The sequence below is a fragment of the Trachurus trachurus genome (genome assembly GCF_905171665.1).
Source record: "Trachurus trachurus genome assembly, chromosome: 15".
NCBI classification, from domain to species: domain Eukaryota; kingdom Metazoa; phylum Chordata; class Actinopteri; order Carangiformes; family Carangidae; genus Trachurus; species Trachurus trachurus.
The window spans coordinates 25533099-25551010 of NC_139906.1; the positions used below are offsets into that span (position 1 = coordinate 25533099).

General features: G+C 42.7%; 3 protein-coding genes across 3 annotated transcripts in view; 2 read left to right on the forward strand and 1 right to left on the reverse strand.

Moving 5' to 3' along the window:
- Nucleotides 1–3403, forward strand: part of plekhh2 (pleckstrin homology domain containing, family H (with MyTH4 domain) member 2) — a 136044-nt gene extending 132641 nt beyond the window's left edge. Inside the window, exon 31 of the transcript XR_014595968.1 lies at nt 3393–3403. The gene's annotated coding sequence lies outside the window, so the exon portion shown is untranslated. The remainder of the gene's footprint in view (nt 1–3392) is intronic.
- The window catches only part of tmem254 (transmembrane protein 254), a 312289-nt gene that overhangs the window by 157672 nt on the left and 136705 nt on the right, over nt 1–17912 (forward strand). The gene's annotated exons all lie outside the window — the stretch shown is intronic.
- ttc7a (tetratricopeptide repeat domain 7A) overlaps nt 1–17912 on the reverse strand; it is a 58287-nt gene that overhangs the window by 7402 nt on the left and 32973 nt on the right. The window contains exons 17-20 of the mRNA XM_083987999.1: nt 13400–13516; nt 12972–13087; nt 12237–12371; nt 7839–8041 (exon numbers count right to left, since the gene is read on the reverse strand). Coding sequence (XP_083844125.1) covers nt 7839–8041; nt 12237–12371; nt 12972–13087; nt 13400–13516 — 571 coding nt within the window. The remainder of the gene's footprint in view (nt 1–7838; nt 8042–12236; nt 12372–12971; nt 13088–13399; nt 13517–17912) is intronic.

Consider the following 17912-nt stretch of genomic DNA (forward strand, 5'->3'; position numbering starts at 1 on the left):
TTTCTTTTTAAAAATGATATATTTTTGGTCTTTTAGTACCTTTATTATGACAGGACAGTATGAGAGACCAGAAATAACGGGAGAAGGCGGGGGGGATGACATGCACGAGTCAAATTCAGAGCCAGGTCACTGCGGTATAAGGACTATGCCTACAGTACATGGGCTGCGCTTTACGGGCTGAACCAGCGGAGCAACCAGGATGAATACTTTCTAAAGCAATTGTATATGAAATAAATACAAAATCATCAGTCAGTCACAAGATGGTCATATGGACCAGTTCCCAGAAAACACTGAGCAGAGGAATTAGTATCTTCTAGACAGTGTAGAGACATCTGAACTCTAAATATAGACTTGCAATCTGCTGTTGTCAGCCACGCATGCCTACATAGCTGAGGAGCAGTGACTGACCAGGCACAGTGTAGAATAAAGAGAAAGTAATAATTCTTCCAGTTTACAATAAAGGTTGTTATGTTACAGTTTCTGTCGTGTTGAGTGGTTTAGTGGCTGACTGGAACGGTTTTGGTCGCTAAGGTCCAAAAGGATAATAGTAATAATGTAATGTGGCAGCCAGAGGGCTTGTTATGACACTAAATAACCATCTGTTGAACCCATGTAGGCGAACATCTATTACACACATCCACTCAGTGTAACCCAGTGGCCCCATGCCCTGCCACTGAACCTGGAAGAGAGCCTCCACCTTCACCCTTAATCCCATCAGTGGTTAAGTCTGGGCAGACAGGGAGAGATGAGGTGAGACAAGGCTACTATATTTACCATGGTCATGTGTGCTTGAACTTTGCTTAGGTATTAACTCTTTAATCTACACTTTCCCTGTTTAATCTCATAATAAAGCCATGGCTTGCAGTTGATTAGCTTAGCTTCTTATAAAGACTGAAAACAGGGAGAAAGGGTAGACATGAGCTGGATAGAACCAGGGTTTCTGTTACCTGGACTGATGCTAAGCTAAACAATGGCAAAATCATCATCTTTATTCTAGCTGCTTGACAGTATCATGCGTGTATCTTCTCTTTTAGCTCACTTGAAGTTATCAATGACGATCAGAATCAGTGAAATATTTTCACCCAAGATCCCTTCAAGGGCTCCACCATTCCATCAAATAAAAACATTGTGCTATTCAGTACATTTCCATAGAATTTAACCAGACGGTATCTTTGGAAACTGTAGGACCTTTAACATTTAAATAAAGTTTCCTGGGTTTGAACAATGTGTAATGACTGACCCACCAACCAGTGATCCGCCCATTAGAAACCTCTTTGTTCACAGTAGGTTTCCGTCTTGACAGCACAATATGATATTGATCACACTGACCTTTGCATGTTATTTATCTCCATTATGGTTCACACATTATGGAAGATAGCGCTTGTTGCATGTACAGTCGTGTGTCTGTTGGATGTAAAAATGTGTCTAGAAGTGCTTCCTGCATTCTCCTCCTACAGGTTGGAGCAGACACATGAATATAGAAAAGTCGACATAACACATACACACTGGTACAAACACACTCATATGGAAAGATAGCAACAGGAACGGCAAAGAGGAGGGAGAAGGAATGAGAGAGGAGTGATACAGGAGCCACAGGCAAGGGAAGAGGACAAGAGAGAGAATGTGCGCGAGCTAGAAAGAGCTAAAATGGGAACAATGAATAGAAAGAAAAAGAGATAGAGAGAAAGAGAGAGGTGTCAAAGAAAGAGGAAAAAATAAGTGAGCCCAGATGAGCCATACATAGCAACGGAAGCACCAGCCAACTCCCAATCACAACCCGGATTTTTTTCTTCCTCTCTCCCTCTCCCTCTCTGACACACTCTCTTCTCTCTCTCTCTCTCTCTCTCCCTCCCTCCCTCTGTGGTTATCAGAGGTCTTGCTCAATAGAATATATTTCCCTGGTTGCTAGGCAATCCCATAAAGCGGCGAGAACGAGCAAAGTGTTATAAATAATGTATTTGCATTATCTAATCAGCTGACAACCACCCCCATCCACACAGAAAGGAGAGGAGAGAGAGAGGAAGAGAGAGGAAGAGAGAGGGAGAGAGAGGAAGAGAGAGAGGAAGAGAGAGATGGGGGGCATTTGATAATTGGAACGCAATTAATTCAATGAGCACAAAGTCCTCGTCCTTGAGAGGATGCATGCATATGTGAAGCTGTGTATGAATATGCCTCTGTTGGAGAGGGGGGGGGGAAGTAAAGTGTCTGTGTTAAGTGTGTGTGTGTGTGTGAGTCTTGGTGAATGTGCGTAGGTGTGCATATGTGTGTGAACAGGAGGGATGAGATGTGGAGGATGTTGGGAGTGGGTCAGATTCATTTCATACCATGTCCGCAAGCAAGGCTGGGCCACACAACAGACGCACATGCACCACATGCCACACTATGGTGAGGTTAACAGACAAACAAATGTGTAAAAGCTGACTATGTCTGATGCGGTGACAGACGAACACAACAGCTGTGTAGATCTGATCTGACCTGCGGGACTGCTGCAACGACACGCAAGACATTAAAACAGAAATCGGCAGCTAATCATTAGCACACGCTAACTTCTGCACCCACACAGCATACCACTGCCCTATACTCTCACTAACACACCCTCATTCATCCCAAAATACTCTGAAACCAGCAGCTAACTAGAGCCGTGAGTCACTGTCTGATTACGGCATCTCTTTTTCTCTCTCTCTCTCATACACACACACACACACACACACACACACATGCATGCTCATAAAAAAAATCAAAAGGCACAGATGATGTCAACCTGTGGAAGTGGAGTAAAATGGCGAGTGGTGAATGAGGGAAGATGGTGGTGGTGTGTTATGGAGCTGCTGTGGAGCTTCTGTCTGCCTTCCAGCTCCGTGTTTCCCTTACTCACATTTCCCCCCTTTCCATTTATACTGTGGCTATTGTGGAGAAAATTACTACTACACTCCAGACTTAACCTGACGCACCAGATGGTTTGTTACACAGAGCCATCTGGGAGGGCTTTGTTGATGTTTGGAAAAGGGACGGACAGCACTTTGAAAAAAAAAATTTGACAGATGATTGGATGAACCATCTGTCTATCCTACCATAAGCCTACACAAGCCTCCAAAGCTTAAGTGTACTGCACAGTTTGTGGTTTTAGCTGGAGATCCAGAGTCTGTCTGTTTCTTGAGTACATTTTTTTACACAAAATACCTGCACGCGGTGTGTTCTTCATTCACAACTGTTGCTTGGCAGCTACAAGAAAAGTCACTGATCCCAAATGTTTCTTTTTTTAAACAAGACATGGTTACAGTATCAAGTACTTTTATGTTTCTGTTGAGGAACCCAGGCTAGTTGTTTCCCCTGCCTGTGCACTAATACTAGTACTACTGTCAGGGCCGTTGATGATAATTCTAGGGGCCCAGGCCAGCGCCCAGTGGGGCCCACAAAAAAACCTACAGGTAGTAGTCTAATCTTTGTATGACTGAATTATTCTGCTTAGACCCTGACTAATAATCATAATGCTGCATTAGCATCAAAACAAAGTAGGCTAAATAAAAAAAAAATACACACGTAGTCTAAAAAAAAAGTGTAAAAGTCAGGGGATAGGGGCCCACTTTAGTATTCTTTCAGGGGGCCCAGAATTCCTAGCAACGGCCCTGATTACTGTACAGTAGCCTACTGTATATCACAATGCACCTGCAGTAGATTTGGATCAGAGAGGCTGAGCAATATCTTGCTGTGGAAGGGGTCAGAAATCTATTGAGTTCATCACTGAAGTATGTAGGCTACCAAATTTAAAGAGAATGGCTCAGACCAAATATGACAAAATTCATATTTTGTTTAATGCAAAGATTTAACCAATTGGAGACAATCTGGAGGCCTTTGCTGCATATCACACAGTGTTCTCTTTCTATGTGAGTCCCTATATATTAGTTCAGATTGCAACTGTAAACTGCCCATGAAAAGCCAAATAATAATATGAATAATATTAGACGTTTTACATGGTTCATATACTGTATTTACACGATCCTGCATGTTCAGAAAAAATCTGAAAATTGAAAATGAGACAAAGGTCCTGTGGTGGAAGGAGCGCAGGAGCAGGTTTTTATTCAGCGCTGCTCAACACTAAAAAAGGCTGTAAAAGATCTTAAGGACATTCAAGGAAAGTACAGTATGTACTTTTGCAGAATAATTGCTCAAGTGTAAGAATATCAACCAAGAATATCATCAGAGTTCCCCTTAAGGCAGAGCAGAATAAATGGGCCACCGGCACACAAAGTGTCCACAGCAGATACAGTATAAAAATAAGTGCATGAAGCCAGAGCCAGTGAGTAGCAGCAACTGTAGGTTGTATTCTGGAGGGCTGATGCAAGCCAGAAATATGGACTGTGCTCCAAATAAAAATGTCCCACACACTGTCCCACTTAGACTCCAGACATGGAAGATGCAACTATTTAGCACCCTGCTCCATTAGCATGTATAATGTATAATCCACAACATACTGAATTTCATATTGCACCACTTTTGTATTTGGGTTATATCAGTTCCTACTACAACATGTGCCTTTATAATGCAGGAGCTTCAGTACTCAGCACATTGCACTGGATTTGTAAGGAAATGCTTTTTTTTTTTTTTCTGCCTCGGTCTACCTTTAATAACCCACACTGACAAGATGAAAACTGAATGTTTTGATTTTTCTTTGGCAGAATAAATGTTTTCATTCTATCATTATGGGTTAATGGATTTAGTTTTGATGGTCCCAAAACTAAAAAACTAAAAAACTAAAAAAATCTGCATTGTGCAAAAAGTGAAGGAGTCTTAAAACTTTATGAAGCCTGTGTGCATATTATACACACAAAAAAGTCAATGTGTGTGCCAAATCCATGGGAGGAGGGCACAGGCATACACAAACAAAGTCATGGCTTAACACATGCACATGTGCACACACTCACTCACACAAGGAGAACACATCTGCCCTGTACGAGACCCAGAGTACGACACTGCCAGCTGGCTTGGTTTCAACTTTTCACCCCTTGGGATTGGTTCTCCCACAGGCCAAATATGGAAAAGACGCGTACCTCTGTCTTCCCCCAAAGGGACTACTACACACACGCGGACAGACGCACACAGACACACACAGGGATACAAACACACTCAGCCTAAAGTGCACAGTAGGAAGAAAAGCATTAGCCTTATGTGGTCACAAGGGGGCCAGTGCTGAAGTCTAAAGCGATATCAACCAGCACATCTGTGGTCACTATGGAGGCCACAGTTACTCCCACTGTGTGTGTGTGTGTGTGTGTGTGTGTGTGTGTGTGTGTGTGTGTGTGAGCTGTGTCTGAGCAACTATCAGGTGGTGTGAGTCTTCTCCCTCTCCAGTCGCTTCGCCATGACAACAGAGATAGTTCAAAGGTCAGAACAATTGTGGTTAATCCAGTGGATCATCTGGGGGACAGACTGGGAGAGAGAGACTGAGCAAGAGAGTGGGTGGAAGTGGGAGAGAGATTATCTTTATGCTGTGGAGAGAGAGAGGATCTGCTCAGATGAAAGAAATGTGGGGGAGTGATGAGGCGAGAGAAAGCCAGTCTTTGAGCGGTGTTTGTCCTTTGTTGGTTACGGACCAAAGCTTGTTTCTATTTTCTGAAATTTGAAGTTTGCCCACGACTAATTAACACGTCTCAGAATATGACTGGGATATAATGTGATATTACTACAGTATAATGACCACACTCCTGACACTGACACAGTGCAGTGCTGCACATGGGAGGAGAATAATGATTATGAGGAGCTGACATCTCCACCACCAGCTCTCAAGCTAATATTAGCAGCTCATAGCAAACCAGCCTTGAATTTGATACAGTACAGTAACTCCTAATATTAATGTGCCACACAATTACACAACAATAACACAATCGCCATAAACCAACATTAATATTGTGTTTCCAGACAGGCACTATACAAACACTATACTAACTACATACAATGCTTGAACAAGCTGGAAAAAGCATGGATTAGCTCAGTTCAATAAGAATAATGATTAAAACCAGCTGCCAGGAAACTAGTGAAAACTAGTAGCTAATAGCAGTGTTGACAACTTTCAATTGAAAGCTTGCAAGTATAGAATAGTTTCTAAATGATACTATGGTCTAATTAGCATATTTGTGACATCATTGCTTCATATTTATAATTGTACTTTGCAGCCAAGTCAATGAGTTGGAAACACTACCTGTTAACCTCAGCAACACAAACCAAACTGTCACACACTGACAAGTACGCACAGTATACGACCACCAGCACACCTGGCTCAGCCTGATGAGGTTTTATTAGATATTAAACATGGCAGTGCAGATGAAGCTGTGATAAAATATCCCATGAAACATTGATTTACAAATCCTTTCAATGCTAAAAGTTACAGATCCCTTAAACGTGAATGTGACCTGCACATTCATCACGCTATGAGATAATAACGGAACGTTATGAGACGGAGTTGTTCTTGCGGCAAATGCAGAGACTGCTTGCCGGGAATGCGCATCAGCGGTTTTGCATGAATTTACCTCGAAAACAACTCTGTTCCGTTATTATCTCATAACGTGGTGAATGTGCAGGTCACAACTTGTCCACCAGAGCATTTTGGAGTTGTTGGACTGTGTATTTGATGAGTTTGATGAGGGAAACCAAGAAATCCCATTAGCCTCCGTAGCGTAGCTCTAAGCAACTCGCGCTTGCACCGACAATTAAAGGGACAACGAGGAGTTTCTATTTGGTTATAAAAAAGTCTCACGTTAATGTGGATGAATCTCCGCTACCCACACTTGTTAAAGCAGAAGTAAGTGGTCCGGTCGTTTTCGCTAATGCTGCGTTCCAGGCAGGCTTTTGAAATCGTAAATTACAGCTTCAAGTCACAACTTACGACTTTGTAGCGTTCCAGGCAACCCACTCGTGTTTTTCCGACCTGTTTTACCGGTGAAAGTCACTATAACGGCCACTCGTAACTTCCGACCGGTGAACTCGTACCAGATCGAACTGGTACCACTTCACGGTCGGAAAAATACGAGTTTCCTTGAAAGCACCATAACAGTCCTCGTCCCTACGTCACCACATTCACGGCATTCCTTGGCTGCACACACAGCCCTGCATGCCGTTCTCTCTCCTCATTGGATAAAAACTGTAGGATACGATAAATGTTTTCTCTTCGGCTCAGAGCAGAGCAGAGGGACTGAGAGACCCGTGTTTCAGTCCAAACACTCTATGTAAGTGATTGCTGTCGGAAGATATAACTATTTAAGACTTATATTAACACAAATATATCACTCACTTCTGCTTTAATGGGCCCATTTTTGATAAATATATCGTTTTGTCTCTATCGTTATTTTGTTATTATTAGTGGTGGCGGAGATGCTGGTCGAGCCGACCAGCGTTTCCTTACTTTTGGTTTTGCAACGAGTCATGAGAATAACGCAGCCGAATCGCCGTTTATGGTTGGAACTATGACGGTATGTGAACCTCTTTGAACCTCTGACTTTAATTATTGATGAATGAAAACATGAGTCCGTCTTGCGCCGGTCAAAGAATTTTACGGTGCGCGCGGAGGCTCATAAATGTAGTGTGAAAACGCTTCACTTTTCCAAAACTCCTCGTTGTCCCTTTAAAGAAAGGGAACCTACTCTTAAGACTAGTCATTACAGCAATGGGCCAATTTGCCAAAATGTTGAACTATCCCTTTAAGATACTATATTATAACCTGTTAAAAATGCTTGTATGAATACATGTCAAACTGAATTATGTGTAATTTTATTTTGTGGATTTAAAATTGTGGCAATTGTTTAATTTCTAAAGGAACAGTCTGGAATGCTTTCACTGTCTCTCACCATGTGCACCAGTATGCGCTCTCCTGTGGGATGGATGGCCAGGGCCTCGTCATACAGGCCCTTGGCGTCGTCCAGTTGTCCCTGGAGCTCGGCCAGGCGGCCCCGCTGCAGCAGCACCGAGTAGGAATTTGGGAAGAGCGAGCTGGCCTCGGTGAAGCAAAACTGGGCCTCCTTCAGTCGACCGTCTGCCATGAACAGCTCCCCTGTGGTGGACATGGAGAGACAGTGAAAGTGAGATTACTTAACTTTGAATTCATCAGTATCATGTTCAAATGTAAACTGTGCAGCACTCAAATACTAACACAAAACACTATACTTAGACGCACACACGCACACACACAGTGGGAGCAGTGCCTGGGAAGTCATGAAAGTCTTGACTAAATATGGCCATCACATACTGAAGCTGGCTGCCTCCTCTCTTTGCTGCTGCTGGGAAGATGAGGACAAACCCCAGACACACGCATGTACACACACACATACACAGAATTATGTCTACAAGCAATTTCATTGTCCGATAAGCAGTCGGACTGAGGGGCTGACCAGAGGACCTGCCCCCTGCGGACGGAGCAGACCACTGAATGGACAGGATGCTGTAGCAGGGAGCCTGTCAATCATTCTCATGAGTCAATGGGGGGTCAACACCCAGTGAAACCCTGGGAAAGAAACCTCTAGGCTCTCAACACAGACAGCCCTGTGTGTGTGTGTGTGTGCGTGTGACTGAGATATGGAGTGAACTGTGCTGTGCAAAGACATTGTACGCGCCGGCTGCTCCTGAGTGCTGTGTGAACCCATGTGTGTGTTTGGCAAGTGAATGTTTTGTTTGTTTACCTGTGTCTCATACATTCACAGATGGGGAATACTGCATGCTACCGCTGTCAGATGAAAAAGAGCCGTTTCCCAGCCCGAGGGTTCCTTTTCATAGCTTCATTTCAGGGGAAAACGATTCAGTGAGAAGTTATGTAATCCCTCTTTCTGCTCGTCACCTGAGCTCAGGAAACTATTAGATCAGTGCACAGTCCATTTACATGCTTACAGTACATGTGTTTGTGTTTGTGGATCATTCTATAGAAATGGTGGCTTTCCTGTCCCAGCATTATTCACCAGGAACAGCGCTCAAAAGTGTTAAACAATGACACAAAATACATGTTTTTTTTGTAATTAAAGTGTGTTATTGTTATTAAACCATGCATAAGACAGTTATAATGCACATTTTCTTTTAAATATATCTTGACAATCTGGTTAGTGACATGAATTTGGCTTGTCACCCAGGTAATTGAATTTAAATAAATGTTTTTCTCCTGTTTTAAAGAAAGTAAAGTGTTATAGCTATTTTGTATAATACTTTAAAAAATGAAAATATCAATAAATAATTTAAATAGTTTACAAAAAATAGCTGTCCCTTGATTTCATGCCACTGGTGTTACTATTTGTAAAACCCTTTATTTTGAAAAACTACTTAATCTCTGCAAACATCTTCTTGGGGTCTAGAGTTAATTGGACATGTGTCCATTTTGAAGAGCACATGGTTAGTCAGCACCTTCTCCTCAAATGTTGACAATTTTAAGATTTAACGAGTAATTTCATGTGAGGACTTACGATGCGTCACTGGTGTTATAGAGTTTATAGTAAGGGGAAAGGAAATTTTATTAAAATAATTGATCAAATTGTATGATATGCTGTTATAGTTAGAAGTTAAGAAGTGTGGTTTTGTCTGCTTGAATCTTGTCTGTCGATGTGTCACTGCATGGTGTTACTGTCACCGGTGTTAGTAACATCAGTTCTAGTTAGTAACACCAGTGACCACAGTGGGTAACACCAGTGATGATCATTAACACCAACCACCACAAGCATTTTTTAATATAATATATTAAAATACATTAAGCTGTAATTTATGTTGATTTATAATGGTGAGTGGTTAAAGGGACGAGGAGTTTTGGAAAGCAAAGTGTTTTCACACTACATTTCCCATGAGCCTCCGTGCGCACGGTGAAATTCCTGGACCGGCGCAAGACGGACATCTTGCCAAGAATGTTTTCATTCATCAAGAATGAAAGTCGGAGATTCGAAGACGATCAGATACCGTCGTAGTTCCGACCATAAATGGCGATTCGGCTGCGTTATTCCCATGACTCGCCAGGCAGCGTCTGCGAAACCGAAAGTAGGAAATGCTGGTCGGCTCGCCCAGCATTTCCACCACTAATAATAATAACAAAATAATGATAGAAACAAAACTATATATTTATCGAAAATGGAGCCATTAACAAGTGTGGGTAGCGTAGATTCATCCACATTAATGTGAGACTTTTTTTATAACCAAATACAAACTCCTCGTTGTCCCTTTAACTGTTATGTGACCATTTTTAAGTTGTTAAAAAATAATATAAATGAAACTTGAAATTGCTGTTCATAAAGCTACCATTTGGTCAATGAGGGTGTGAGGTTGAGACAGGAAGTGACCGATGTGAGGAGGAATGCTGGGAAGATGGCCAGAGGAGGGGAGGGGTTGGATTGTGGGGGGCGGGTGGTGGTAAAACTGGCTCAGCCTTGAGTGAGGGGTCTCACACGCACACATAGTTTAGCGAGTGTGTTCTATTTTGCCTGTTCTCAGCAGAGGAATAGTAAAGGTTCACAGATCGGACGTAGAAAATAACCTTCAAATTACAGCCGGCCCACGGGGGACGTGACCCCTCGGCCTCTCCACCCATCCCATTCTCTGCTCCAGCACCACTGCTATTCTGGTTGCATCACTGCCTTTCGCTCAGTCGCTATATGGATTCCCATTCCCATGCCTCATCCACTCAAGCTAAGCAGATAGTTGGAGTGTTGTTTGTGCAGAGCATCACCGTGCTCCTCCCCCTTCAGTTCCTGCTAATGCTCTGCTCTCTTGTGAACTTCCACATACAGACTGAAGGCTGAAAAAGTGGAAGTAATAGCTGTATGCATCACTACCATTCTGCCCTTAATAGAGCAGTGGCCACGTGTATGCAGGTAAACTGTGGACTCCTACATAAGGTATGTAGCACTCAATGGGACTGAAATGGCTCTGAGCGCTAAATTGTTAACATTTTCCTTATTTAGTCTTGTTTGTGATGGTAAATGTAGCAGCAAATGGCTGCAGTAATCACACTCAATTATGTTGTGTGAACAAGGTTATGTCTGGCAGGAGTTGTTTTGTTGTATATCCATATCGCTGATGTTATTACAAGTTTTTTCCAACTAGTGTACCGGTACCCAATGGAATCAGAAACAGTGTTCAAAATGTGTGCAGAGGTTGGCCGACAACTCCCTGTAGAACAAACAGCAAAATAATCCATGACCACAGTACAGATGAGCAGGTAATTGTGAGTATTATCAATGGCACCTGTCACCTGTTAAAGGAGAATTCCGGTCATTTTTGACCCGTAAATCGTTGTCCTGATGGTCACCCAGTGTTGGGGGGAGCAAAAAACGCCACTAAAATTGATGCAGGCAAACTGGAGTTACATCATGGCTACCCGGCGCTAGGGATAGCGACAACGCTAACCTATGGGGGCAATTTTTTCAACCATAACAAACACTCAAAAAACAATCACATATCTATGGTACATGACTCGAATCCTAATGACACACCACTGAACTCATATAGTGTACAGTATAAACAGTATAAACTTTGTGTTTTTGCATGTAATCACTCACCTCAGATATCCTAACTCTGAAACGTCCTAGAAAGACATTACTAAGCGATCGCAGAGCGCCTGCTCTCCCCGCCACAGAAACAAACACTTTTTCCTTGTTGTGATGATTTCTTTACAAAAATAAATGGTCGAGCAGTGCAGTGGTAATGTCCAAAATATCTCAGACCAGGCGACCAGGCGCTCTGCGATCGGATAATGTCTTTGCTCCCCCCAACACTGCGTGACCATCAGGACAAGGATTTAGGGGTCAAAAATGACCGGAATTCTCCTTTAATGCCGAACACAGACCTAAATGCTGATTTTTGATATCTAAAGGTGAGAGTCTTCCCATTTCATGCCAATTAGCATGCTAGCCACTAAATGAAGATGGTGCCTGCTAAAAATCTGTATGCAAACAGTTTCACTGAAATCAATGTTCTTCTCTTCATTTTGGACATGGGATTGCCAATGGGTATTATTACATCTTGATAACCATGAAAATCACAAAACTGGAATATGATGATTAATTTCCAAGAAAAGTTTCCTCATAACCAACTCTTTTTCAGCTCTCAGTCAATAAATCCATGAAGGGAGTCCCTTCCTTCTATCATTTCAACAGCTCCATTTGGCACTCGTGATTACCAAGAGTGAGGAGAAATTCATGGTTGACAAGTCCAATTTTCCAAGAGATTCCAACCCCAACTTTTGAAAACTTGTGTCAGAGCAACGTGTATCAGTGTCGTACCAGCCTGTAGCCAAATGCGTTCTAGGGTGGCCCAGATGTGGGTGGGTCCGTGGCGACGGGTGGAGCCCATGTCCGACACCTCAGAGAGCGCTGCGTCCAGGCGAGACACTGCAACTGATGAAGGGCTCAATGAACCTGTGGGAAAGGAGGTAAAAAGACAAAAGCTGTAGGTGCACAAAAAAAATCTGATCCTGATTTTAACATAATGAAATGTTAATATGTTACAGATACTAGATGCTACACACATGAAAACAAAATTTTGGCCCTAGTAACTACATTCAGATTCAGTTCAAGCCCCTTTAATATGACAAGATGGATAATAAAACAGAAATCTCTATGCGATCAGAAAGTAACACCATGACAGGATGGAGCCAGGCTCAGGATGAGAGGCTGCTCTCTGTTCATTTTTACAACATCAGTAGGTATCCTGTGACTGAATGACAAGTGTACAGACCCGTGATCCGGCTGAGACACTGACAGAGAGGTGAGTCAGATCATTCATATGTATAGAGCAGATCTGTGGGCCACAGCTGGGTTACACACATGCAAACATACGTAGTTTTGATCTATTAAGCAGAATGCAGGGGGATTGAAACTGACCCAAACATTCAACTATCTAGAAGGAAAAGCGTTCAACTTAAAACAATCAATTCAGCGTAGGCCTACTGCAATCCAAACATATACACTGACATGCTCTCATTAGAAACACTTAAACCAGCAAGAGACTGAGCAGACCAGTGGAGTTGTCCTGGAAGTCGGGCAGGGTCAGGTGGATGGACGGTTTCCTGCTTCCAGCAGGGATGACCTCTGTCCCTTCAGGCATTGGTATACTGCTGCTGTCATCTGTCTCACTGCAATGCACATGCATGCAACCATAAGGACATGTACAATACCATCACCCACACACCCTGTAACATAACACATACTGCCTGGCTGTGCTTTGAAAGAGCAACATTGGACAACCAATGGAGAAATGTCATCACTTACGCAATTAAGGAACTCAGGAGTGCATAACATTATGCGCATGCACACACGCACACACACACACAAAATAAATAATCAATACAATCAGTAGCAGAACAGCAGGGGCTTCCCTCTCCTCTTTTATCATGCATAAGCCATGAGACATCACACACGAAGACATATCCTGTAGACACACCCACCTGGAGCGGCTGACATCATAGCGGCTCTGCCAGCACTGCAACATCTCTTCACAGGTCTGCAGGGCTGCAGCCGGGCCAAACAGGGCTTGTTCAAGCTTAACCTTTGTAAACAGCAAACTGGATCACACACAAACACACAGACACGTTACACATCTTTGTTTAATGTTATGGCACCTTAGTGTTTTGTTGCCATAATTTGTGTGCCCTTCTAGGCAAACCTGAAATATAGTCAACTCTAAACTGGACTGGACCCAAACATGGTCAAACCTGTTATCAAACCTTATTGTCACTGATCACATTAGCTACAGTATGAACATACAGCCTGTTAACTGTCAACTATGTGTAGGGCCCTATGAAATCTGTTTTTTTTCTCAAATTCCTTTTTTTTTCTGTTTTAATTTCTCTCTTGTCTTTTTTTTTTTTTTTTACCTTTTACTCTTATTTTACTACCAAAAAGAGTGTGTTTTTAATGTTAATGTCTAAAATGTACATACATTAAATAGAATACAGTAGTATGCTTGAGCTTTAAACTGTTTCCAGTAAAATAAATATATTACTTAAAAAAAAAAAAAAGTCCTTGTTTTTCACTTGGCTTTTGGACAGCGGGTGGTCCTTGCATGTATTTTTACGCTTCCAGTCAACAGAATGTTGCAGAATTTGCAAAACAACAGTTCAGCTGACACATAGAAGTCACCTGGGAACTGCTCAGCTCTGTATTGAGGGGTTAGTGTCTTAGTTCTCTCTTCTTTTTTTTTTTAGTTAGAAAGATACCTCTTTCACCCGAAAACAGCATTTCAGTCAAATTATGACAAATTCCACGATATTCCGCGTTAAAAAGAGAGATTCTGTGTTAATTGCCAATTCATCATGGGCCCTATATGTGGATGAGCCATGGGAATTAGTAAATATTATCAAAAGTGTCTATTGGGCCACAAAAAAATAAATGAGTATAGAAATATGCAGACATGTAAACCTCTGTCCCTGTGTAAGTGCTTGGGCTTTTACAGTAGCTGGCCATCTAACTGATGTGTGTGGACTGAGGCAAACACAGATCAATAGAAAAAGAGTGGGGGTAAAGATTGTCATCAAGAACTACAGGCTGGAGTGCATGCATGTGTACGTGCGCTGCAGTGTGTGTATGTGCTGTGACCGTTGAAAGGTTGATGAGTAGAGGCCATGGAGTGTTTCCGCTCGGCCTTTTAGTTGATGACAACTGGTTAAGTGATGTGGGAGTCTCTGATGTGAGTGTGTGTGTGTCTGTGTGGTTGTGTAGTAATTGCCAGAAGGGGCTCTCGGAGGATGCAGTCTGTCAGGGGCATCACTCATCCATGAGTGTGAGGATGGAGAGAGAGAGTGAGAGACAGGGAGACTATGGTATTCACCACATCTGACGCCCGCCTGCCTAGCTGTCCACTGCCTCCCTCTTGTTGATGGCTTCTCCAATTATTCTGTACTCTCCTGTCAGGGAGTGGGTGAGGGGAGTGGGGGTGGAGAGCAGGAGAAAGGGGGAGGACTAAGGACCAAGACATGGATGAAGGCATGGAGAGAAGGTGAGGAATCAATAGAAGAGCGAGATGAGCTTGTGTCAGGGGATAAAACACTCTGTGAAATGTGCTTTGTTACGAACTCACTGGTTGGTAGACAACAGGGGGGAGGGTGTGTGTGTGTGTGTAGAGGGTGTGACAAGAAGAGATGCTGGAAAAAGAAAAAATTGAAATCTTATGTGTGTGGGAGGAAGGGGGTTGGGTTTTTTGACAAGTGGATACCAAGTGCTCGCCCAGGGATGTTGTGTTAAGGATACACCTGATAGTAGGGCTGAACTGCACATGAGTGCACATGTGTTAATCAATCCTCCTGTTGCAACGTGACATAAGAAAAACTTCCATCCTAAATTCAATTAGTGTCTTTGTGTGTCTTTATAGCCCAAATACTGATCTTATTCACAAATTATTTCTACTTTCTTCTACTCTGCAACAGACTGTTGTCAACACAAGGGTCCCCTCTTTCCTTCCTGGTGTGCATTGTAATAATAGTTTGGATAAGGCTGTGATTTTGTAGCTAACTGTTTCCATGTTTCCCCAAAGAGAAACAACTCACATACATACATGCTGAGGGGTCTGTATGTATACAAACACAGAGTATAGAGCGAGGGTATCAAACTCAATCACAAGGGGTCAAAATGTAAAACACAAAGTAGCTATGTCGCAATTAACCCAACCAATATTGACAGTTTTCATCAGATATATACAGCCAGCATACTGTAAATGTTCTCAACAAAAATGAAATACAAATATAATGAATGAAAATAAAATTGTTTTTCATTAACAGTACAGAAAACTGTATTGTGATTTCAGAAAAGGGTGTAAAAAACCACAGACCTTTACTCTCCTAGTGCCTAGTTTCTCTGCTACTGTATGCCATTTTGTCCATGCCAGATAGCGCTTGGCACTTGTCAATCTATTGTTTGGTCATAACCGCACAGTAGCTGGTGCAGTGTATTGTGGGATTTGTACTGTGAGTGCTATACTGGAGGGCCATTAATAAAAGAAATAGGCCTACATTTCTGGTCCCCAGGCCTTGGGTTTGACAACATTAAGAATAATGCGCCTTATTGTAATATCTATTTGCACTCTCAGCACTTAAGGTATTTCACATTAAAAGCCCATCAGGAGCTTTGTTTTGTTATTGCTGCATACCTAGCATTAGCAATTTACTTGTCAGTCTAGCACAGCATCAAACTTCATGCCTTTACTCTCCTAGTGCTGTCTCCAGAGGTGGAAAGTAGCATGCTAAATATCTCCCTGTGGCCAATCACTTCCATCCAGTCTGAGCAGCCCTACTCAGAGGAAAACTGGTAAGTAGGCCTAGCCTAAGGACCAGTTCATGCTGTGCAGCAATAGGTAAACTAGAAAGAAGTGAATTTAAAGCCTTGGTTGGTGAGTCTGTTTACAGTAGTCTACAGGTCTGCAGGTAAGGAAATAAACAAACAAATAATAAACAATTCAATTAACAAATTAATAAATGACTGGGTGAATGAATAAATGGAAATGTATAATTACTTCTTTGACTTGTATTCACACAGTTTTATTCTGTCACGAGTAGCCCCTGATTTGTCATATTATGTAATAGCACACTGATTGAAGCATTCAAGGATAGAGTCTTTCCCACTTTGTTATTCACCACTCCATCAAACACACTAGTGTTTCCCTCCAGAAAACTAGATTTCATCAAGATTACAGCACTCACAACTACACATCAGATTGCAAAGGCTGTCATTTCCAGCCTCCTGGGAATATGCCTGGTGTGTACAAAGTGTAGTGTGTCAGGATGGATGGCAATGAGCAGTGTAGCTCAGTACAAATGCTCAGCAGTGGCCAGCTAAGAGTAGTGAGTGCCAGCGTAAACGCCATATAAAAATAGCTAATAATGTTCCCTTGGAGAAGTGGTACATCTACAGTATTACTCACTCTGTACTCCCACAGATCAGAGTGTGTATTCTCCACAGGCAGACTCAGAAGTGCACACACACACACACACACACACACACACACACACACACACACACACACACACACACACACACACACACACACACACAGACACACACACACACACACACACACACACACACACACACACACACACACACACACACACACACACACACACATATGGACTCCACTCTCCACATCCTTTCTAATTCTTCTTTCATTCCGTGGTATTTCTCCAGCTTCTCATGCTCCTTCTTCCTGATGTTGCTGTCACTTGAGATTGCAACATCTATTACTATACTGTAGCGTTTGTCCACCACTATATGCCCTTTTGATTTGCCATTACCAGTTTGACAGTCCTTATGTGGAAGTCCCACAGGATGTTGACTCACACCTTCAGAGGTGTGTCCTATTTTGACCTTGGTACTTTCAGCACATAGTCAACACAGATGTTACTGTATACTAATACAGCCACTTGGTTATTGCGTTCCGTGTTTGCCCTGCCTGCTAGCATCTTACACCCCGCTGTAATGCGCTGGATTGTCTTGGGGCCATCTTTGCACTGCACCTGGGCTGCTGCCTGGTATGGCAAACCCCAGCCTCTGTCTGTCTTGTGCTCAGAGCCTGTTACTGTGCTGCCATGATCAGTGCCTCTGTGCCTTTTCCAGCCACTGGTAGGATTTTTTAACATCAGCCACTCCTTCTATCTGCTTGTGGAGTTTGCCCTCCCATGATGGTCCTGTCTGTTCTCCCTCTTCAGTGAGCTTCTGCTGCCTGAGGTATTCAGTAAGCATGATGAGCATGGATCTACTGTAGGCCTACATGGATTGGGAGGCACTTCCTGTTCTTGATATCAGTGGCTTCTATCTCCTCCTTTAGCCAGTTTATTATGCCAGCTGGGTATTAGTGTTGATAGCCAGAATTTTGTTCTTCTCATTCATATGACTTTTTGGGACTTGCCTTACTCTGTGTGGGTATTCGGATCATGATGTGGCTGAATTGCTTGTGGCCCTTTTGTGGTT